At 40.3% G+C, this 25,180-nt stretch overlaps 2 protein-coding genes across 2 annotated transcripts in view; both read left to right on the top strand.

The window, feature by feature from the left end:
• Positions 1-236: 236 nt before the first annotated feature.
• The window catches only part of LOC310800169 (dynein axonemal heavy chain 5-like), a gene marked incomplete at both ends in the record, with an annotated part of 678,223 nt that continues 653,279 nt past the window's right edge, over positions 237-25,180 (top strand). The window contains one exon of the mRNA XM_083662754.1: positions 237-326. Within this exon, the coding sequence (XP_083518880.1) occupies positions 237-326 (90 nt within the window). The remainder of the gene's footprint in view (positions 327-25,180) is intronic.
• LOC310800254 (dynein axonemal heavy chain 5-like) overlaps positions 6,109-25,180 on the top strand; it is a gene marked incomplete at both ends in the record, with an annotated part of 158,174 nt that continues 139,102 nt past the window's right edge. Inside the window, 2 exons of the mRNA XM_083662832.1 lie at positions 6,109-6,115; positions 6,704-6,924. Of these exons, the coding sequence (XP_083518958.1) occupies positions 6,109-6,115; positions 6,704-6,924 (228 nt within the window). The remainder of the gene's footprint in view (positions 6,116-6,703; positions 6,925-25,180) is intronic.

Here is a 25,180-nt window from a genome sequence, read left to right as displayed (position 1 = left end):
CTCCCTTTCACTACTGCCTCGTTACCTTGGAAACAGCTAACAACATAGGCTACGTGTAGGCTTCAAGTGTTGGTGTTTTTTTAGTGAGTTTTTCTGGCACTCCAACCAGGCAAACACATATCAGGGAGTCGGTGTCTATCTAACCCACGGAACTTAGCCCACGCTTGACCTTAAAGAAAGCGAAAGCAGCAGTTTGGTGCCTGCAGGAGGGCTTTGTGTGGAGGAATGTGGGAGCCATGTCCTTCAGCTGCCGATCTGCTAAAGTGAGCTACAGGAACAGATCCATCCAGCCCTCTGTCCCGGTGGAGTCTCTCAAGGAGATGCAGGTAGGATTGTGAATGCTTTATAAATGTCTGAATAATAATAATAATAATAATAATAATAATAATAATAATAATAATAATAATAATATTAATGTCAGGACTTAGGAAATTATCTTGTCTTGTCGCTTGCCCCCATGCACCAGGAGCTCAGACTAACGGAATCACTGCAATATTCTTGTGATATTCCCATTCAATCCATAGAGACTTGTTGCAGTGCTGAGCCTATGCCATACATTTGTAACTATCTATAGGCTAATTATTCTTACAATATTTTTTTATAAACACTTCTTGTTTTTATTGTTTATAGTGACCTTATATGACATGTTTATTCCGTATCTCTTTACACTCACGTTATCTATCTGTCTGCCTGTCTGACTGTCATTTCACGTCTTTTCCAGTGTGAAGCTAGCCAGTTTTAACACACCACTTCCTGTTCTTTCTAACCGAATTTCAAAGTAAAATTCCTTAACATAGCCTATATAATACCAAAGCGAAAGTAATTGATACAGTGACATGCTAGACATGTAACAACTTAAGTGTAAGGTATTTGGGGTAAAAAAAAAAAAAAAAAGTAACTAGTAACGTACCTAGTTACTTTTTGAAAAAGTAATCAGTAAAGTAACTTTTATTACTTTTTTAAGGAGTAATCAGTAATAAGTAACTAATTACTTTTCCAGAGTAACTTGCCCAACACTGCGTATTAGTATATATTTCCATCATCATCATCATCATCATCATCATCAGTATATAAATTGGAGCTGGGGCTCTGTCTGTTTGTTTGTTTCTCTGTCCCACTGTGATGTCATAAATCCCACTGTGACATCATCCGTTTATTTAACCTTCATTTAACCAGGTAGGTCAGTTGAGAACCAGTTCTCATTTACAATGACGACCTGGCCAAGAGAGGCAGCATAAAAGGCAAATAGAAAACAAATGGACATAAAGAAAAACATAGAAACAAATAATACAATCATACACGTCATACCAATCCTAAAAGAGAGTCATATTTACAATATTTACGGTGACATATTAAAAAGCAAATGGCTAAAAACAATAAGGACATATATGAAGAAGCAGATGGCTAAAAGCAAGTGCAATGATCTTGTACTATTGATTGATTGTAGTGAGTTTTTGAAAGAGGAGAGCGGAATGAGTGAGTTCAGTTTGAAGGTCTGATGATTCAGTCATCTGAAGAGAGGAACGAGTCAACGACCAAAGGAGGTACGGGCTTTGGGTATGAGGAGATTGATGGAGCTACTGGAACGCAGACTGCCATTTGTGTTGTGGATATTAAAGCCACCTATTTCTGAAGAAAATGGTGAAAACGACATACCCAAACTAAAAATGCTTACTGGGGCTGAACCGCTAGGGTTACAGACAACTGCCTGACCTTTTCTGAAAGGTAAGACTTTGAAGTTTCTGTTCCAAGTGTCAGAATGACTCTATGTCTTACTGACCCTGAGTGACACCAGCTCAAACACAGTGGTTGATTCTCGCCTAGAATAAAAAACACTTTTAGAGTGTAAACAGTTACCTGTGGTTGTTGTATTTATGGCTAGAAACCCAATGGAGACATAGCCACAGGCCTTACCACATCCCAACTCAAAGAAGATGAAAAAATACCAAAACGTGAGTATTTGGCAGTGGTTTTTGTACGGAGATACCTAGGCAGATTTCCAAAAAGCCATTATAAAAAGCCATTTGAAAAAGCCAAATAATCTGAAATGTTGTCTTTGTCTTTGTACAAAGACAACTATAACTTCTGCTGTGTTGATCTGATCTGAAAAAGGAAGACATGGTTCGATGCGCAAGATTCAGCCGGTTAATTTGGTATGTAGCATGAACAGCATTGTTCAGAATTAACTACCTAATTAATCACATAAATGACAGATGAACAGCAAAAAATCAGAAACATAACGCCGGGGTTACGGTGCCATGTGAAGTGACTGTAGATATGACGGAGTTTTACCTATATGAGAGTTTTGTAAATGAATAAAAACCAGTGAGTTTGTCTGCGAGAATGGAGTGAATGCCAGTTCAGCAGAGAATACAGGCAGCAGTGGTGAGTGTTAAATGAAGATCCAGTCACAAAGCGGATAGCAGCATGGTAAATAACATCCAGTTTGCAGTGTTGGGCAAGTTACTTTCAAAATGTAATATACTACATATTACTAGTTACTTTCGTTTGAAAGTAATACGTTACTTTACAATATTACTTTCTGTGTAGAGTAACTAGTTACTTATTACACTACTTTTGCATTACTTTTACCAAAATAACAGCAGCAGCAGAATGACATCGCCGCCCCGGAACATCCCGAAAAATAAACCGTCTTCAAGTCAGTGTAAACAATCCAAAATTCTAAATTTTATTCTTTTCCTTTGTTATTGTCATCTATAGTGGGGTTTTTTTTGCATAAAAACACAGTTTGATTAGGAAATCATTGTATCTTTATTTAAATATATGCTTTGATAAAAAAAAAAGTAACTCAATTTGTAACTTGAGTTACTTGACAAAGTAACTGGTGTAATATTACTGAAATCCTATAAGTAATAAGTTATACTGTGTTACTTCTAAAGGTAATACATTACATGTAATATGTTACTTTTGTAATGAGTTACCCCCAACACTGCCAGTTTGTGAAGGAGAGTTTGTGAGGCAAACCTGTAGGCTACATCACCATAATCTAGAATTGGGAGCACTGACATTTTAACCAGAAGCTGTTTTGCAGAATGTATAAAGGAAGATTTGTTACGGTAAAGAAAACCAATACGAGATTTGACCTTTGTGAGCAGTTACATTTATGTGAGTTTCAAAAGAGAGTTTGCTGTCAAGCCAGATACCCAGATACTTGTATCCAAGGAGGACATTTTGAGGGGACACTCAACCTGTGGTAGATTTCTGTTAAAAACCATGCATTTAGTTTTATTTGTGTTTAAAACTAAATGGAGACTGGAGAAAGCACGTTGGATGCTATTGAAACTGGCCTGCAATGAAGACAGTGCGGTAGTCAGGGAGTGAATGTGAAACTTGAACCAGCATTACCTTTCTCTCCGTAGATTTACTTAGTGCAGGGGTGGCCAAACTACGGCCCGCGGGCCAACTGCGGCCCGCTGCCTGTTTTCAAGTGGCCCGCCATGAACTTAGCAAAAAAAAAATGCTAAAAACTTCAGTTTTTCTGTTTTAAAGTTTAAAACGGAAAACGAAAACGAAAAAACTAATTCCCCCTATTTCGTTTTTTCAATTTAAAACCATTGAAAATGGGTTATACTTGAGTACCCTGCTGACCTGGTCTATTTATTTTTAAACATTTTTAATACTGAATGAATGTTTAATACTAATGTTATGTTAAATTATCTCTGTCTTAACCTGTTGAAAACATACAGAAATACCCATTGTAATAGGTGAGCACATCAATAAACTATGTGTCATTATATTTATTTAGGTAGAAATTAAATTTTTGATGGAACAAGGGTTTTCTGGTCCAATTTTTTTGCTGTGAAAACTGCCGTGCTTAATATTGTTTGGCCCGCGACTCCTTATATTTTTCTGTATGCGGCCCACAACTAAAAAAGTTTGGCCACCCTTGACTTAGAGGCCATTTACACCTGGCGCACCTGATTGGCTAGAGAGGCAGTCCACTGAGCCAGGCTCTTTCGCGCCTCAAAGCTCTCTAGCCAATCAGAGAGCCTGTTACATGGCTCATTTGCATTAGGGGGCTCAATTCACGATTGACACTGTTTGGCTGGGGACAAAGAGCAAAAAAGTGTCATGTTAAAACAAAACGGTTTTCCAAACGGTTTTTTGAATTAGTTTTGAAATAGTGACTTCAAATACAATTACAAATGGTTATTTCGAATAGGAATAAGGAAATGATGTATTAAATGATGTTTTAAATGATGTATTCGTAATTCCATTTTGAAATACACTGTTTAAATGATGTTTTAAATGATGTATTCGTAATTCCATTTTGAAATACACTGTTTAATGGATGTTTTTGAAGTTCCTTTTCCAAATACGACTTTTTAAGGATGTATTAATACGTCATTTGTGAATTCTTTTTGAAATTACTCTTTTTAATTGTACGATTAGATAATTATTAAAGGAACACTCTATTCATTAGCTTAAGACTCTCCAGGGCCTACAAGGTATGTCAAATTTAAAATTAAAGTACATGTCTAATTTGCATTGTTTTACACAGTTTTTCTAGGCTAAGGCCAAAAGTGTCATGCAATGGGTAAATGGCATTTCCAATTGTTATTTCGAATCAGGGATTTAATATAGTGACTTCAAATACAATTCCAAATGGTTATTTCGAATAGGAATAAGGAAACAATGTATTAAATGATGTTTTAAATGATGTATTCGTAATTCCATTTTTCAATACACTGTTTAATGGAAGTTTTTTGAAGTTCCTTTTCCAAATACGACTTTTTAATGATGTATTAATACGTCATTTGTGAATCCTTTTTGAAATTACTCTTTTTAATTGTACGATTGGATAATTATTAAGGGGACACTCTATTCATTAGCGTAAGACTCTCCTGGTCCTCCATAGTGCAGCAGTGGTCAAAACATAGCTGTAGGAGCCCGGCCACATAATGTGTTGTAATATTAGTTTGCCTCCACTAGATGGCAGTATGTTCATACTGTATAGCTATCAGCCCATAGGAGCAGAGCGACAAGTGATAATGTTCCACAAAGTGAGAGTCAACTTTATTATGACTACAGTAAATCAAAATGTACATGTAGTGTGTTCTTCACTAATTTGTCATAATATGAGAACTATGGCCATTATTTTCAGTGAGAAATGATAACTAGTGCCATTTACAATCAGTGTATAAGAATAAAAATAAGGATCTGGACAAAAACAATAGGTTTTCCCAGCATTCGCTGTGAATACGTAATAATTCTGTCCATGGCAGGCTAATTTTGTGAATTCTCAAACCAAGGGACATCTGCATTTTGCAGGTAAACACTCAAATTAGATTCACCCATTCCATATTCATAATTTATGGCCAGGACTAAATTAAAGCAATAAAAAAATAAAAATCTTTGAAGGTCTCCTGTGCTTTGTTTTTGCTTAGATTCTAAACTCAGTTTTTGTCTGTTCGATTGCATTTCTTTCTTACAACAGACACTAGATGTATAGGGCTATTCACTCTATATTTGATCTATAGTAGTAGGCCTATACAGTAGCCTATTTAGTCTAACCCAATTAAACACAGAGTTTCCATGTTTAAATTTAATTGTTTCACAGTCAAACTCCAGGGCAGAGATTATCTTTAAGACCACCACAGCACATGGCATTCAAGAATGCATAACCTATAATATACTATATATATATAATATATATATATAATATATAATAATACTATTCCTCCTCCTTGGGCCGCTGTTCAATCTCCACAATCTAACAAGTCTCTTGCACCTAGAAACCACACAGCCAAGACTCTGTGCAGCTGCACCATCGACTGAATTTGTGGACTAATATATATTTTTATATTCATGTATTTATATTCTACGTTTCACACTCAGATGGGTTTCTTTTCAAATCAGTGCTAGCCAATCTGAAATAGAACATGTACCAGCGTTCATAGTAAATCCCACTGGGTGCTCGCACAGTAAATCCCCCCCCACCACCATCTTTATCCATTAATCTTGAATAGAAGCGTGCTGCACTGGCGTCTCATTTCCCAAGCTCACCATAATACCTAATAAATACATAATACCTGCTTCTTGCCTCTTAGGTGGTATTTTTTTCTCTTCAGTTACAAAGATACCGCGATGTACCGTAGGTAAATACATTTCTTCCAATATATCGATTATCGCAGAATCGCGGTATCGTGATAATATCGTTATCGATAGGGATGCACCGATCCACTTTTTTCACTTCCGATCCGATTCCGATACCTGAATTTGGATATCTGCCGATACCAATATTTTTCTTGAATATACAGTATAGGCAAAGATTTGGCCAATTAAAAAAAAAAAAGCAGACAAAATTAATAAAATATACAAGGCAAAGAAGGATACTATTATACATGGGCAAATTACGGCCAAAAAATTATTATTTTTTGGATCGGATTTTTTCTCTCAATCCGATCCGATCCAATCCGTGAATTAGTGCCAATATCGGCACCCGATACCGATATTGGATCGGATCGGCCCCATCCCTAGTTATCGAGGGCCAAGTTTTGTGACCGTATCGTATCATGAGTTACTCCGCGATTCCCACCCCTAGTCGTCACGTCAACAACTTGAATACTTCTGAATGAAGTGGATGGGAACGTGCAAGGGAATGGAAATGTGAAAACCCAGGGGGATGAACTTGAAAATGTGAAAAAGTGTAAGTTCTTGGGATCTTCTATCACCCCTGAAGGAGACAGCGCTGCAGACATCAAGATAAGAATAGGACAGGACAGGAGCATTGCAGCAAACCTGATGGAAGTGTGGAAATCACAAGATCTAAGCCTGAAGTTGAAAGTGAAGCTGGCGAAAGGGCTGACGTGGAGCGTCGCGCTGTATGGATGTGAAAGCTGGACCTTAAGGAAGGCAGAGGAAAGGATGATCGAAGTCTTCGAGCTGTGGCTGTGGAGACGAGTAAGGAGAGAAGGAGTTGGAAGGAGAGACGGACAAATGACTGGGTGAGGGCCAAAGTGGGAATAACTGTAGAGCAAGGAATGCTGGAGGAAGTCAAGAAGAGGAAGCTGAGAAGATATGACCAGAGGAAAAGACGAGGTGACAGCTTAGTGCAACAATAGATGGAGAGGTGTGAAGGAAGGAGGACGGGGGAGAAGAAAGACAGAATGGATGGACAACATCAGAGACTGGAGAGGAGATCTGGAATCTGCAAGAAAGGCTGCCATCGAAAGGAACGCCCACGGCCCATCATAGGACTAACGCAAACTGAACTGATGTGGCCTTGTGCCCTAAAAGAATGGTGACGCCGAAGGCCAGATGGCCTTGCCCCTAAAATGACAAAATTCCCAGCCTGGTGTGCAGAAGCGTCATGCCCATTGTAACTGAGGGGGCAATAGCCCCCTCAGATTTTTGAGAGGGATTTTTATTTTTTTATAAACAAAGGCTATAATATTATAGGCTGTGTGTGGTAGTTGAAACATAGTTTCAAGTTGATGTTTATTTATGTTTGTAATTAAAACAAAAACATAAATACTGTATAGGCTACATAGTGTACAACACAAAAGGCTGTTATTTACCCTTTGTCGCCACCTGGTGAGTAAATATATATGTAACTAAAACCATTAAAATTGACAACCGGTCCGCAACTTTTTTTTCCATGTGTCTACCGGTCCTTGGCACAAAAAAGGTTGGGAACCCCTGCTCTAGAGGACACTAGATGAGACTAATGGAAGAGAAAAGATGTCTACCTTCTGAAAAGGCAATACCAGCCAAAATAAACATTGTGTTACATTGCTTTGAAATGTGTGGTCTCCCTTTTTTGTCAAGTCCATTGAGCCCTGGGCAGTGGCAATGTACTTAGTCTGGTGATTATGGATCTTTCCAGGAGGCTGAGAGCAGTTTGGAAAATAGCCTTATGGTTACACCTGCTCAGTCTGTTCATTTAAAATGAGATATTCCTCTAAATCTGGCTTCCAACCCCCAACATTTTCTTTGAAAAATTCAAGAGTTCGCCCCCTCAGATTGTTGGCTTGCATGACGCCCCTGCTGGTGTGTGTGTGTGTTCGCTAACGTCGTGTGGTCGTCTCTGTCAGCGTGACGTCAGCATCCTCTGGGAGGACTCTCTCTCTCTCTCTCTCTCTCTCTCTCTCTCTCTCTCTCTCTCTCTCTCTCTCTCTCTCTCTCTCTCTCTCTCTCTATCTCTCTCTCTCTCTCTGATCTCACCCGCCGCCTCATTCATCATTTACAGCGACTCTCCTCTTTCATGGCGACTCACTCACACAACCGGACAATTCAGCACATAGAGAATCAGTCATCATGGAGGCACGGTGAAATATTGATGACCCGACTGCTTTTAAATGCAAAGCTTCACAATCATTTCCCCCCCAACTATCAAACGTTTCCTCAGACCCCCCCCCCCCCCCCCCCCCGTGGAGACTGCTGTGTCTCTGATCTCTCTCTCTCTTTCTCTCTCTCTCTCTCTCTCTCTCTCTCTCCATCTCTCCCTCCCTCTCTCTCTCTCTCTCTCTCTCTTTCTCTCCATCTCTCCATCTCTCCCTCTCTCCCTCTCTCTCTCTCTCTCTCTCTCTCTCTCTCTCTCTCTCTCTCTCTCTCTCTCTCTCTCTCTCTCTCTGTGCGGCACGTCACTGTGAAGGCTGAGGGAATTTAATTTTAATTGGCAGGATGCCAGGCCCGTCCGTGTGTGTGAGTGTGTGTGTGCGTGTGTGTGTGTGCGTGTGCGTGTGCGTGTGAGCGTGTGTGTGTGTGTGTGTGTGTGTGTGTGTGTGTGTGTGAGTGTGTGAGTGTGAGCGTGTGAGTGTGAGCGTGTGTGTGTTTGTGTGTGTATGTGAGCATGTGTGTGAGTGTGTGCGTGTGTGTGAGTGTGCGTGTGTGTGAGTGTGTGTGTGTGTGTGTGTGTGTGTGTGTGTGTGTGTGTGTGTGTGTGTGTGTGTGTGTGTGTGCGTGTGTGTGTGCTCAGTGGGTGATTGATTATGGCTCTTGTGATGTGTCAGTCAAGAGTTCAGTCTGTGTATCACATTAAATATGATACTTAATGCAGAGCTTTGATGTGTGTGTTTGCATGTTCACATGCACACGTGTGTCAAACCTTCTTGCATCAAGCATCAAGCAATAGTCTACTTTGAAGTCTTTTTTTATAGTTATATATATATATATATATATATATATATATATATATATATATATATATATATATATATATATATATATATATATATATTTTATATATGCCTATTTTTATAGTTTTACTTTTACTTGTTTATGTGAAATGAATGCTCCTTTGGCCTGAGGTTATGGATGAGGTGAAGTTGGACTGCAAAATGAATGGGAACAGGGCACAATCACCACATGTTGCATAACACTTGGGGCCCTATCTTGCCAAAAGCGCTAATTTAGCGTTTGCGCTCGTTTAACGCCGTGCGCAATGCAAATTGGGGGCGGACGCAAGCGCATGCCTGTGATAACTGTACTGGGCATAGGCGTGCCACGTACTTTGCGCTAAGAGCTTTGAAAAGGACCTTTTACACGCAAATACCTCGCTGCGCTGGGAGCGCACTGTAATCTCAGCACAGTGCAAAAAAGAATTCATTTTGGATATGTCATTACGTACAGCCTTGCCACGCCAATACATCAAATTATGCTGCTAAAATTGGGTATTACCAGCTAATTCAGTGAGGCAATCAACTATAACTCACTGATAAACTTTTATCACATCGCAAAGAGGGAAATTAATTGAGAAAACTTGTTGGACAATGGACATAGGCTATTTACCTCCATAACCCGGAGGGTCGTTGGCACCACAGACGATCTGTCAATAAGCTCTCTCTGTCCTCGCACGAGTGAGTACACTCTATTACGCATGGAGAGAATGACAGCATATTGCATGCCTCGCGCAAACAGCCATTGCGAGACGGGAATCTGATTGGTTTTGATTGACGTAATGCCCAACATTGCCTGGCCACGCCTGTGAATAATTCTGGTAGTTAAGACCGCCCAAATCACGTTTGCGCAGGCATTTTGAGGCGCAGATGATTTTGTCACGGCTCTAATTTGCGCCTGCGACAGGTGCCGTGAACGTTTCCGCATCCCCGCCGAGAATTGCATCCCCAACATATTTCGGGGCTGTTTTAACTTAGAAATCAGGGAGGTCACATCTACCAGCCAATGATATCACTTTTAAACAGTTACATTTATGTATAAATCATTACAATATGCTCCCGTGAGGTGGGGATGCTGCCGGCGCTGGGGTGCAAAACTCGCCATAACACCACACATCAACAATTCAACAACCAAGATAGCCTGATATTGCTGTTTTGACATACTTCAAGTCTAAATACATAAAAATAAAAGTCTGTCTGAAGGCATTTATTAGTTTCTGACTCTGGGAAAGTGGGGAAAACGGTAAAATTCCCCAAAGCGACTGTATCTATATGAACTATCTCTAAATCACACTTTGGCTGTTATATGTGATCTCCTTTTGATAACTAATGGAATAACTAATGTATTCTTTTTTCACCTCGCCTGAAACTGTTTGGAGCCCCCATGGGCCTCCCACTTTGAAAACCTCTGGACTAGGCCAACTGAAATTACAAAGAGGAAAAGTTTTAGTGCTAAACCAAGAATTTCCTCCTTGAGGACAAATTAACTCAACTATATCTAAATGATATGGAATGCTAACGGGTTATATTCTTACTCTGTTGGTGTCTCATTTAGTTGTTACTGGTTTCAGTCTATTACCACTGTATGCTAATTTAGCATACAGTGCTAATGCATAAGAGCTGTGTCCCTTAAGCAGTGTTGGGCAAGTTACTTTCAAAATGTAATATACTACATATTACTAGTTACTTTCATTTGAAAGTAATAAGTTACTTTACAATATTACTGTCTGTGTTGAGTAACTTGTTACTTATTACACTACTTTTGCATTACTTTCACCAAAATAACAGCAGTAGCAGAATGACATCGTCGCCCCGGAACCATCCCGAAAAATAATTTCAACCGTCTTGAAGTCAGTGTAAACCCTCCAAAATTCTAAATGTTATCCTTTTCCTTTGTTATTGTAATCTATTTAGTGGTTATTTGCATAAAAACACAATTTGATTAGGAAATGATTGTATCTTTTTTTTAATATGTGCTTTGATTTAAAAAAATAAATAACTCAATTTGTAATTTGTGTTACTTGACACACACATATGTATATATATATATATATATATATATATATATATATATATATATATATATATATATATATATATATATACTGTATATATATAGCAAATGGTAAATGGACTGCATTTATATAGCACTTTTATCCAAAGTGCTTTACAATGTGCCTGCATTCACCCATTCACACACCGAAGGCGGCAAGCTGCCACGCAGGGTGCCATCGGGAGCAATTTGGGGTTCAGTGTCTCTTGACCAAGGACAGTTCGACATGCAGACTGGAGGAGCCGGGGATCGAACCACCGACCTTCTGATTAGTGGACGACCCGCTCTACCTCCTGAGCCACAGCCACACAGCCACAGCCGCCCGTCTCGTCTGGTTTACAGCAAGCTGGAAATACCTGATCTCATGAATATATATATATATACGGTATATATATATATATATATATATATATATATTAGGGCTATGAATCTTCACTGGCCTCACGATTAGATTCGATTACGATTCAGAGGGCTACGATTCGATTCGATTATGATTATCGATGCATCTCAATGCATCTTAAATCGACGCATCACTTTTTTCCCCCAATACATGATTTCTTTTTTTTCCACTTTCTTTTTTCTCACTGTGTGGCTACTTTTAAAATAAAAGGGCATTTGGAATTGCATTGTATTATGATCCATAATTAAAATAAACAACTGCATGTACTTCCATTATATTTTATTTGATATATATATATATTTCTTTATATAATCGATTTTTGACATTTGTGAATCGATGCTGAATCGTGCACGTCCGCATCGCGATGCATCCTATAATCGATTATTTGTGACACCCCTAATATATATATATATTAGGATGACGGATATATATATATATATATATATATATATATATATATATATATATATATATATATATATATATATATATATCCTATTGGTAATAAGTTATATTACTGAGTTAATGCTAAGAGTAATATATTACATGTAATATGTTACTTTTGTAATGAGTTACCCTCAACACTGCCCTTGGGGCAAAAGGCCATGGGTATGTGTGAAACTGTAACCCCGCCTACCCCCTACCCCCCCCCCCCCCCCCCCGCACTGTATACCACACTGTCCCACTGTCTCTCCATCTCATTGTTGTGATAGGGTGTAAGGTGATAGCGCCACCTTGATAATTGCCTTGCCGGCAGGTGGTTATCCAACACCGCGCTCTCCAGTGAGTTATCCCTTCTAGCAGCCACACTCCTCTAACTTCAGGGCCAGTAGCCTTTCTTACAGAGTCAAGATAAAGCAAGTTGTTCTCCCGTCTCGTCTGCTTTACAGCAAGCTGGAAATCCCTGATCTCATGAATAGTAATGCCAATTTAAGAGGGCGACTTGAAAAGCGGCGGCATTGTTCGGGTCGTGACGACGACGATGCTCCAATTTAAACCAGACTATCAAAACAAGGTAAGGTGACCTAAGCGTTCTGAAGTTACACAGACTGCCTGTTCCTGGCGATCTCCTTTGGCCAAATGTAATTCATCATTAATGTGTGTCAGATACAGTATAGCTGGTATAAAAGCACTTGTTGAAGAAGGCCAGAGTGTAAAACAGCTTATATTGTGGCAGCTGATGCATGGATGGAAGCCTACAGTATTTAGAAATGCTATATAGGCTACATTTCAGCTTGTGCCTTCCACAAGGAGCACTAACATGTATTTATGTGTTAATAGTGTTGCTCTAGCACAGGGGTGGCCAAACTTATTTGGTTGTGGGCCGCATACAGAAGAATATAAGGAGTCGTGGGCCAAACAATATTAAGCGCGGCAGTTTTCGCGGCAAAAAAATGTGACCAGAAAACCTTTGTGCCATCAAAAATTTAATTTCTACCTAAATAAATATATGACACATAGTTTATTGATGTGCTCACCTATTACAATGGTATGTTTTCAAATTTTCTTTTCCTGTGCCAACAGGTTAAGACAGAGATAATTTAACATAACATTAGTATTCAACATTCATTCAGTATTAAAAATGTTTAAAAATAAATAGACCAGGTCAGGGTGCTCAAGTATAACCCATTTTCAATGGTTTTAAATTGAAAAAACGAAATGGGGGGATCAGTTTTTTTGTTTTTGTTTTTCCGTTTCTTTTTCGTTATTTTTTTGTTTTTAAGTTTTTTTTCCCGTTTTCGTTTTCCGTTTTAAACTTTAAAACAGAAAAACGGACAAACGTTTTTAGCAAAAAAAAAATGTTTTTTGATTTTTTTCTAAATTCATGGCGGGCCACTTAAAAACAGGCAGCGGGCCGCAGTTGGCCCGCGGGCCGTAGTTTGGCCACCCCTGCTCTAGCACATGTAGCAGAGAAAGTTACATGTACAGCCAGTAGAAATAACTAAATGTAACATTCCAGAAACAGAAGATTATTTTTCACTTTTCTACAGGGACTGTGAGGTGGAAGGCAGATTTAAAAAAAAACTATCATCATGGGTTCATGGTCTGTATTCCCCAGTTACTATTCTAAGCACACGCGCCATCATTTTGTTTGCACGGTGTTGAAAAAGAATAATAAGAAAAAAAACATTACTAATTGGAGACAACACTCCAAGTCGAGTAAACAGATTTGAGCGATGAGATTGCTGTGTTGAACTTGTATTCTAGAGATCTGTGGGCACATTTTTCCCCCAAACTATATCAACATAATTAGAACACAAAATGGTAATTGCGGAATACAGATGAAAAACACTGTGTGTACTAATAGAGAGATAACAGAGAGGACAAGACCAGGTCAGGTTGTTTTTTCTACTGCCTGCCTGGCACATTGTGGCTTCTGTTCTTCAATAGAGCAGTCACATGACATTTCTTGCCCCGGATGTGAGTTTCCCATTAATTTTCTCCATAGACATAAAAAAAAGATATATATATTAGGGCTGGGTCGGTTTGAAAATTTTAAAACCGGTTCGATATTGCCGTCTAAACCGGATCGAACCGGTATACAGATTTTTTTTGTAATTTCTTTTTTTTTTAAGCAGGGCTCCCGAGTGTGTCCCATAACTGTCTGTAGTGCAACTTCAGTCCACCTGATAGCGATAATACACCTCTAAGCTGGTATTGTCAACCAGCAGTGATACTGAATAAAAAGAAGCAGGACACCTGTGTAACAAACACACCCTGTATTTATTTCTCATAACTATTCAGCTTAACTTTTCTTCAAACATCAACATAATAAACAAAATAAGACTTTTGCATACTAGTGCAACTTGAGAAGAGGCTAATACGAACAATAGTGCAATCAGAATGGACTGGCAATTTTTTATTTTTTTATTTTTTTTAGGTTTTTTCGGTTTGCACGTGATCAAACCGGTTTGCGCTCGTACACCGAACCGAACCAGTAAAACCGGAAATCGACCCATGCCTAATATATATATATATATATATATATATATATATATATATATATATATATATATATATATATATATATATATATATACATATAATGAGTTTTAAGACTGGAACCAAGTAAATGCCAGGAGAGAGACCTGCCTGGCATCCCTAACAAAATAATACAAAATAAAAAAGCCTTACTGTACCCCTGATGAAGTGCAGTGTGAAGCAGCAAAGAGGCCATTTACACCTGGCGTTAACATGCGTTTTCTGCCATCAGATTGCAATCAGATTGCAGAAACGGGTGTCCTCTCAATCCGCATAAAGTTGCTGTATCCAGATTGAGAGGACACATTGCATTTACACTTGTGTTCACTGTTCAATGTGTACACAATGCATCCCTGACCACCTCCGGAGGTGGTTTGGCCGATCAGATTGCAATCCTTCTTCAATGCGTTTTGGGGGGTGTTTACACCTGGCATTTCAAGTGATAAAACACAATATCATTGCAATCTGATCACAGAAGACGCATGTTAACGCCAGGTGTAAATGGCCTCAAAGTGTCAATTCCAGCTGATCAAATTTGTTGTTCATTTGGCAATCAGGTTGGACAATTAGTCTACAGCCCCCCCTTTCTTGTAGATGGAATTGTCAATGTCATTGCATGAAATAACCCTGCAGTTTTTATATTTTTATTTGGCCAGCATGTCCAAGCATTAGTGGCTAAGTGTATAGGAGTCCAGAGGAGCTTAACACAGAACCAGCACAAAGTGATTGCCAACCACCTTGTGCGTGTGTGTGTGTGTGTGTGTGTGTGTGTGTGTGCGTGCGTGCGCGCGTGTGTGTGTGTGAGATACCCAACCACTGGTTGTCGGATTACGAAAGGGTATTTTAAATTGTAACGCCGTTTTGCCATGCGCACACAATGGCTTTACAGTGAGACCTGATAAGGCTCCATCGTTTAGGCTGCCACCCTATCCTGTCTTGATACCTGAGGTGTCTGTCCTGTTAATTGCCTGTGATTTCAGTCTGTGTGAATAGCTCATAGGGCATCTTAACTATCCCCGACAGCGGTCGGCGGTGAAAAGCCACATATACTGTAGCATTGACAGCAGCAGCCAGTAAATATAAAGTGGTTGAATAGGTTGAGTTTAGCTGGCTGACCACTGGAGAGGGCTAATCCCTTGGAAGGCACTATAAGGCGCAGATGCCCAGAGAATGCGATATAGAGAAGATACGGACGCGTTCCGATGGGGCAGATGAGCGGTCATGTCACGGGTGTTTCGAAAGCAGCTGTGGAAAGAAAGCGTTTACCGGCTCATTCGGGTAAGAGAGTGTTGTTGATGTTTTTGTTCTGGTGTTGCTGCCTGGGTGCCTCTGTCTGTCCTCTCCCATTCTGCTTGATCTGTCCACATAATTCTCAGGTATTATGCTAAAACACCGGCTCCGATGGCACCTCTCATTCACCGTACTGTGACTAGAATTGAAATGGACCAAACTCCATGCAGAACTTTACGCGGAATTAGGTTTGAATTGAAATGGGACTAAATTAGTTTCAGGGTTGACTTGTTTTGGTGTTTTGTAAAGAACTTACAGACACTACTTGGATTGCTTTGGGAAATGCAGCGTGAATTAGCGGACGGCGTGCTACATAAAAGTGTGCTGTTGCATACATTTTCAAATTCAAATACAATTTCAAAATCCTGTTTGCTTATTGTAGGGATCGTCAGTCGAACCATTACATTCTCCTATCTCAGGAAAGGGCTTTGGTCACTTCTGAAAGCGAGTTATGCCTGTGTCAGTGCCAGCTTGTGTCTCTGCCTATATGTGCTAACTAAATGTGGATGTGTGGATGTGTGTGTGTTCCTGTCTGTCATTATCAGTGTTGGGGGTAACTCATTACAAAAGTAACATATTACATGTAATATATTACTTTTAGCAGTAACTCAGTATACTCAGTATACTCAGTATACTCAGTATACTCAGTATACTCAGTATAACTTATTACGTATAGGATTTCAGTAATATTATACCAGTTACTTTGTCAAGTAACTCAAGTTACAAAGTGAGGTATTTAAAAAAAAAATCAAAGCACATATTTAAATAAAGATACAATCATTTCCTAATCAAACTGTGTGTTTTTATGCAAATAACCACTATAGATGACAATAACAAAGGAAAATAATAACATTTAGAATTTTGGATTGTTTACACTGACTGGTGGTTGACATTATTTTTCGGGGTGCTGTCGGGGCGGCCATGTCATTCTGCTGCTGCTGTTGTTTTGGTTAAAGTAATGCAAAAGTAGTGTAATAAGTAACGAGTTACTCTACCCAGACAGTAATATTGTAAAGTAACTTATTACTTTCAAATGAAAGTAACTAGTAATATGTAGTATATTACATTATGAAAGTAACTTGCCCAACACTGGTCAGTGCCAGCTTCTGTCTCTGCCTATATGTGCTAACTAAAGGTGGATGTTACAGACAGTGTTACAGACAGTGTTACAGACAGACTGTATTACAGACAGTAATATTGTAAAGTAACTTATTACTTTCAAATGAAAGTAACTAGTAATATGTAGTATATTACATTTTGAAAGTAACTTGCCCAACACTGGTCAGTGCCAGCTTCTGTCTCTGCCTATATGTGCCAACTAAAGGTGGATGTGTGTGTGTTCCTGTCATTATGCGTTTTGGTTTCAAAACGTTTACGTCGCTTGCGTCTTTTCTCCACACTATCCGAGCATATCTGACCCCCGAAGCCGGAGTTGTGCCAAAAAGTGATTTGCTGCCAGAAACTGATTTGGCTCCGCCGGACCCCCCCCCCCCCCCCCGTGCCAAAAAAATGCTTTGTGCTGTGAATTGGATTACCAGGGGAAGGAGGGTCTGGCGGGGGGGGGGGCGGGGGTCTGTGTGTAGCCCGGGGAGGGGTGCTTAAGTGTGGGGTGCGCAGGTTCAGCTAGTGCGCCGGGTCCTGGAGGGGGGGTCTCCCTCGGAGGTGGTCTCCCCGGAGAAGTTGGGAGCTGGGCCGGGTAGGCAGGCCGGGTGTCGGGGGTGGGTCGGTGCAAACAAATATTTTTAAATGTGGATGTTATAGCCTATATGAACGAAATGACTAATTACAGTAAGCGCACGCTTTGGGACATGGGGATATTCACTGCGTAACTGCACGGCGGCCCTTTGGTGTGTTTCAAATGGATCGTTCCATCAGCATCAATTCTCGTTAGTTTCTAATGGTTTATCTGAATCCGAACTGGTTCAGAGGATAAATCTCTCCCTCTCTTCTTCCCTCTCTCGTTCTCTCCCCTCTCTCTTTTCTCTCTCTCACTCTGTCGCTCGGCACTCAGCAAGAAAGAAGCTGCTGTCACAGACGTGAGCATGGCTTTTAAGGGGAGTGGACTGGACACAGTACACGCCTACAATTAGGGCTTTGCGCGGCGCTATTCCAACGCAAAACGGGTGCTAACGCAAAATGACCACCTTTGCGGTACTTTTTTTTTTAACTCAATTAAGATGGTTTCACTTCCCAGGTTCCTCTATCTGTGTCAAAACCTCCCCATCTTTCTTACATCAACTGGAACGGTAAGGGGCTAGTTTCCTTCAAAGACCTATACATAGATGGTCATTTTGCATCCTTTGATCTACTGAAGAGGAAGTTTGAGTTGCACGAACTGGCTTAGATTCCTGCAACTCAGAAATGATGTTCGATCCAGGATTCACACTTTTGAAGTGCTTCCAGATGAACATGCTTTTTTTGATTGCTGAGCCCTCCTCATTCCAAGCATCTAATTTCTAGATTTGTGTGTCTGTTTGACAACTGTACCACAGCCTCTACTGAGAGGATTAGAGAAGCATGGCAGCCAGGGGGAACTCGGCATTGACTTATCTGACATTATTGGGATAGGAGTCTGTCTGTGGTACAACTCTACTCAGTTAATAGTAGACACCAACTGATCCAATTTAAGTCACTCACCGTCTTCACTATTCAAAACATAAGTTGCACAAGATTTACCTGTCAGGTGTCAGGTGTCGGAGGGCACTCTGTCTCATGCCTTCTGGTTCTGCCCTTCACTGACGGGATTCTGGGCCAAAATATCTGACTGGTACTGGACTCTAAGGCCTACAAAATAACACTTCAGCCAGAGGCAGAACTCGCCATCTTCGGCTGCTCGGAGTCCTCTCTGGTCTTCCTTACAGCTGTGCAGCGATCCTTGACACAGGGGGCAATTGTTGCCAGGAAACTCATTCTGCAGGAATGGAAGTCCCCCTCTCCACCCTCTTTTCAGCTGTGGTTGGCGGACATGTATCTCTGTTATCCGGATGGAGAGACTCAGGTTCCTGAGGACCAACTCACTTAAGAGATTTCTAACTATTTTTACTATTTTATGTTAAACCGTATGATATTATTTTGGTTGGGACTTTTGTTTTATTCTTTATCTTTAGAGTTTGACACTAGAAGGCCGTTTCCACAATCGTCTGCTGAAAGTGGAAAGTTTCTCAGAGCTCACTGAAGAGGCAATTTCCAAGCATGCTTAGTGACATCACAAATACTGGAGCAAATCACTGTCCCAATATATAGCAGTTAAAACCTGTTTTGTTGTTGTTGAAAATTCACATGCAATAGCAGTTACTGTCAAACATCTAAAGCTGACAGTGCTAATAGTGTTATGGAAAAATAATAACCTCAACATACAGTAGCTGCCGTTTTAACGCTGCAAACACTGCAAACAGAAGCGTGAATTCACACCAGAAGCGCTCTGTTCCGTGAAGTGTAAATACTTCGTTACTGTACTTAAGTATTTTTTTTGAGTATCTGGGCCCAGTTGCACAAAGAACCATTAGGTTAAGATTTCCCTTAGGGTCCGAGTTAAGGTGTCCATAAAATAGAATCGGCTGCACAAAACACCCTTAAATCTTGTGCTTATGTTTTCCTTAAAATGTTTAACCTTATGGAGAAGATTTAAGGGTGTTTTGTGCAGTCAATTCTATTTTATGGACACCTTAACTCGGACCCTAAGGGAAATCTTAACCTAATGGTGCTTTGTGCAACTGGGCCCTGTACTTTACTTGAGTATTTATTTTTCTTTCAACTTTCACTTTTACTCCACTACATTTTCGTAATAAAATCTATACTTTTACTCCGATACATTTCCCAAAAGCATCTTCGTTACTCGTTACTATAAAATAAACAAACAGTTGGTGTTGTGGCGAATCAGTAGCCTGGCTAGCGAATCAGTGCTTCTGTGTTGCAAGTTGCGTTTGCCAATCGCTTACCGTCAGTGCCATGGTCAGTGCTTCCCAAGTCTTTTCATCCATGTTACAAGTTCCCACAGGCTGAAATCCGACGGTTAGTTACTTTAAATTGTCTTAAATTGTGTCCAATGAAACCAAAATGACGGAATATGCCACCAGAAAACAAGAAAACAAGCATCTCTTGAGGTAAGCTTCAAATTGGTCAAGCATCCACGCAGCCAGAGCGTAAAAGTATAGGTCTTCCGCTTAAGGATTTCAAAATAAGATCCTTATACTTAATATTAATCTTGAGTAATGCTTTACAGCCACAGTTCAATGCCATATGTAATCTTAACATCAAAACAAGTATTTTGATTTTCCGTTTCATTCGTTGAATTTATGTATTTGTTTCTCCAAAGGTGAGAAGCATTTTATTCTGAAAGTCAATCGTGGTATTTCCGTTGCAAGCCTGGTGTAACTGTCGCTATTTTTGTCACAGCCCAAATGTCATGTGTTTCAGAAAGGTAACGTCAGTTTCAATTTCTATAGAGTGATTACATTGATTAACTGTTTATTTGGCCGTGACAATATCCAGGAATATTAGCTATACGGAGGAGATGTCCATGGTGGATGGTGATAATGATGATGATTATTATATATTTCCCCTTGATGGAGATATCTCATCACCATGATAGCCTAACAGGCACTTGTGCCAAAAGCTGCAGTCAGTTCAAATGGCAGACTATAAGGTAAATACGGTATGTAAGCAAACTCACAATAAAGCTAAAAATTCTGACAATCCGGACCGCTTGCTTTTTTATAAACAGGATTTACTTTATTGTACTTTTACTTTCAATACTTTTAAGTACATTTAATGTAAAAAAATACTTTTGATACTTGAGTACAGAAAATATTAAACTACTTTTAGACTTTTACTCAAGTAATATTTTAATGGGTGACTTTGGCTTTTACCCAAGTCATTTTCTGGTCAAGTATCTATACTTTTACTCAAGTATGGATTTCGAGTAGGCTATTTTATACAGTACACCACTCATGCCTGGCACCTGGCTCGCGTTAAAAATAGACCAGACGTGGAAACTATCGCTGCATGATGTGATGGCGCATTCCTTTATCTCAAAATAACTGGGATGTGGAGGCTAAATGACGTCACATCTGTTTTGTTAGCGTTCCATTTGCAGAAAACTTGAGCTGGGAAGTTCACTGTTCACTGGTCAGATCCACTCGCTAGCCAGGCTAGCCATTGTTAGCAATAACAGTTGATAACATGGCATTTCGCTGCATTTTGCGCATACAAACACTGCAGCAACATGTCCACACAGATAGATGTTATGCAGTGCTGTGTGTACAGCTGATTTAATGAGACACAAACAAAACAGAAGTGCTAAACAACATTACTACGATTATAACTACTGTTGTTGCGCGGCGCAGCCATCTTGGATTTTTGAGGTCGGGGCTGCAGTGCTGATGGTGCGTTCCTTTATCGCAAAATAACTGGGATGTGGAGGCTAAATGACATCACATCCGTTTTGTTAGCGTTCCATTTGCAGAAAACTTGAGCTGGGAAGTTCACTGTTCATTGGTCAGATCCAGTCGCTAGCCATTGTTAACCATTGTTAGCAATAAAATTGACAACATGGCATTTCGCGGCAATTTGCGCATACAAACACTGCAGCCTCATGTCCACACAGATAGATGTTAGGCAGTGCTGTGTGTACAGCTGATGTAATGAGACACAAACAAAACAGAAGTGCTAAACAACATTACTACGATTATACTACTACTGTTGTTGCGCGGCGCAGCCATCTTGGATTTTTGAGGTTGGGGCTGCTGAGACTCCTACGAGTTTGGAATGGGACATACCAGCTCTGATGACGTCACCGCCCAGCTCATGACCTTTGAAGTCGTAAGATTACCAGTCCCCAGTTATAAAGGAATGCACGATGAGGCTCCTACGAGTTTGGAATGGGAAATACCAGCTCTGGTGACGTCACCGCCCCAGCTCATGACCTTTGAAGTCGTAAGATTACCAGTTCCCAGTTATAAAGGAATGCACGATGATGGTGCGTTCCTTTATCGCAAAATAACTGGGATGTGGAGGCTAAATGACATCACATCCGTTTTGTTAGCGTTCCATTTGCAGAAAACTTGAGCTGGGAAGTTCACTGTTCATTGGTCAGATCCAGTCGCTAGCCATTGTTAGCCATTGTTAGCAATAAAATTGACAACATGGCATTTCGCGGCAATTTGCGCATACAAACACTGCAGCCTCATGTCCACACAGATAGATGTTAGGCAGTGCTGTGTGTACAGCTGATGTAATGAGACACAAACAAAACAGAAGTGCTAAACAACATTACTACGATTATACTACTACTGTTGTTGCGCGGCGCAGCCATCTTGGATTTTTGAGGTTGGGGCTGCTGAGACTCCTACGAGTTTGGAATGGGACATACCAGCTCTGATGACGTCACCGCCCAGCTCATGACCTTTGAAGTCGTAAGATTACCAGTCCCCAGTTATAAAGGAATGCACGATGAGGCTCCTACGAGTTTGGAATGGGAAATACCAGCTCTGGTGACGTCACCGCCCCAGCTCATGACCTTTGAAGTCGTAAGATTACCAGTTCCCAGTTATAAAGGAATGCACGATAAGTTGAAGTTACCATCTTGTCCACATGGTGTCACTGTATCCTGCATGATGTAGTGTTGTTGTCACCTGTGTTGGTTGCCAAGGGTCCCTCTGTGCTCACCATGTTGACATTCACAGCCTGAGTGTTTGTGCCTTCCCTTCCCGCCCTGCAGGTCAATAGCTGCGTTTGTCCTCCTTCCTGTGCAGACTTGTTGGCAGGCTGCACCTCCTCACTCTGCCTTCTGATGCATTTGGCCCTGAAAGGAATCAATACCGTCACTATCACCACCCCGGCTTTGTTTCCAATACTACTTCATATGCCATCATGTGCTATTGGGTTCCCACTGCAGACGGTGAAACAGTGTGTGTGCACTCGTGTGTGTGCAGAATTTTGGCCAGCAAACTAGCTGGCGGACTAGCTAGTATCTGTCAACCCCTACTGCTTACTGGCAGTGAGAAAACACTGTCGACGTGCTTTTGTAACTAACGTTAAATGCCGACCGGGTACAGTACAGCCATCGGCTCCTCGCAGCAGTAACGCTATGAGCATGTCACTGAGGTTGGCCGCAGTGGAGCTGCAGAATGTTTCCTAATTTAATTTTCACCTAAGTTGTTGATCAGTTATTAATTTATGTCATGTGAAAGTTTAATCCAGCCTTGAGACAAACTCAACTGCTGCTGATTTCAAGCATTCTATTTTTTAGTCTGGCCAATGACAAACGGTGTTTGTGTCTTGTGCTTTGTTGCAGGAGTGGGCCTTTAGAAAAACGGTCTGACCAAAGTGACGTCAACACACTGACGCACACGCACACACACGCACACACACACACACACACACACACACACACACACACACACACACACACACACACACACACACACTACACACACATACACACACCAGTGTTGGGCAAGTTACTTTCAAAATGTAATATACTACATATTACTAGTTACTTCATTTGAAAGTAATAAGTTACTTTACAATATTACTTTCTGTGTAGAGTAACTCGTTACTTATTACAATACTTTTGCATTACTTTTACCAAAACAGTCAGTGTAAACAATCCAAAATTCTAAATGTTATTCTTTTCCTTTGTTATTGTCATCTATAGTTGTTATTTGCATAAAACACACAGTTTGATTAGGAAATTATTGTTGTTGTTTTTTTATATGTGCTTTGATTTAATAAAATGTAACTCAATTTGTAACTTGAGTTACTTGACAAAGTAACTGGTATAATATTACTGAAATCCTATAAGTAATAAGTTATATTACTGAGTTACTGCTAAAAGTAATATATTACATGCAATATGTTACTTTTGTAATGAGTTACCCCCAACACTGACACACACACACACACACACACACACACACACACACACACACACACACACACTGACACACACACACACACACACACGCACACACACGCACACACACACACACACACACACACACACACACACACACACAGCACTTTGAACTCTGTCATCTCCTGTTTAAATTCCAGGCAGACAGAGAGGGAGGGGCAGACAAGAGAGTTTGAATGCCTCCTGCATCCTGCCTCAGCATAGACGACACAGGTTTCACGTCATTTATTGGCTGGGCTTGTTCCTCTGTTACTTAGCAGCGGGACCTGGCAACCTATTGTGCTGGCTTTTACTGCCCCCCTCCATCCTAAACACAAGGCATGGCCTATAGCACTGTAAAGCAGTTGTAGGTTGAGTTTCTCTGACTGTTGACACAATTTGGATAGCAGCTAAGAATAGCGGCGGGAGAGGCAGAGAAGCAGTCTTTAAAAAGTTGGATATGTACAGTTTGATCTTGAAGGAATACTGCCTTTGTGTTGCCTCTGGTTTGGGATCTGATCACTGTTGATGTTGTGTGTGGAGCAACAACAGTAGTAGTAGTAGAGGATGTATTCACGGCGCTGTGGGGTCGTTTGTCTTAATTTTGGATTTGATCTTTTGACGTTTCCTACTGCTTACTAACGGACAACTGTCGCTGTGTGGTTTGGTGGTTGGACTGCTGTTGAAATCATGTCTGAGCCAAAGTGTAGGAGCGCAGGAGAGCTTCACCAACCGTCTGTCGTTCCCAACAGCCACATCGCTACGTATAAAGTATGTGGAGGAGAATGTGTGTTTGTTAGAGCTGTCACTTTTGATTCGAAATTCGAATTTAACTTGGAATGTGGGGGAGGGGGGGCATGTTAGAATGTAATTGACCTGTTCGAATTATTATTATTTTTAATAAAAATAAAAAATAAATTTAATTAACCAAATTTAACCAACTGCTGCTTGCTGGTAATGTTAATCCCATGACAGAAAAAAGTCTCCAGATTTGTCGCGTTAGTCTCTTCTGAGAAAGATTGTCTCCAGGAGCGTCTGAAAAGTTGTCTCGAGTTGAATGCAGCCAAGTTTGTGAGGCAGTGTTGTGACTGTGAGCGTCCAAGTTAACACAGCAGCGGAGAGGAGCTGACTGACTGGACCATGAGGACAGCTGAGGATTTTTTTTTAATATTCTTTTAATATTTTATATTATATTATATATATTTATACGATGTAACCGGCAGGCACGGACTGCATAATCGGGCACGTCGGGCCGATGCCCGGTGGCCTGGCCTGGCCTGCAAAAAAAAAAAAAAAAATGTAATTAACCAAAAAACTTCGAATATATTCGAACATTTTGCGGGCAATTAAAGCTCGTTCGAACTTTATTTTCAGAAAAAGTGACAGCTCTAGTGTTTGTATGCTCTCTGTCTTTGGCAATG

Source organism: Poromitra crassiceps (assembly GCF_964638095.1).
Source record: "Poromitra crassiceps genome assembly, chromosome: 29".
NCBI classification, from domain to species: Eukaryota; Metazoa; Chordata; class Actinopteri; order Beryciformes; family Melamphaidae; genus Poromitra; species Poromitra crassiceps.
The sequence above is the reverse complement of the archived record's forward strand: the minus strand, read 5'-3'. Positions and strand labels throughout refer to the sequence as shown.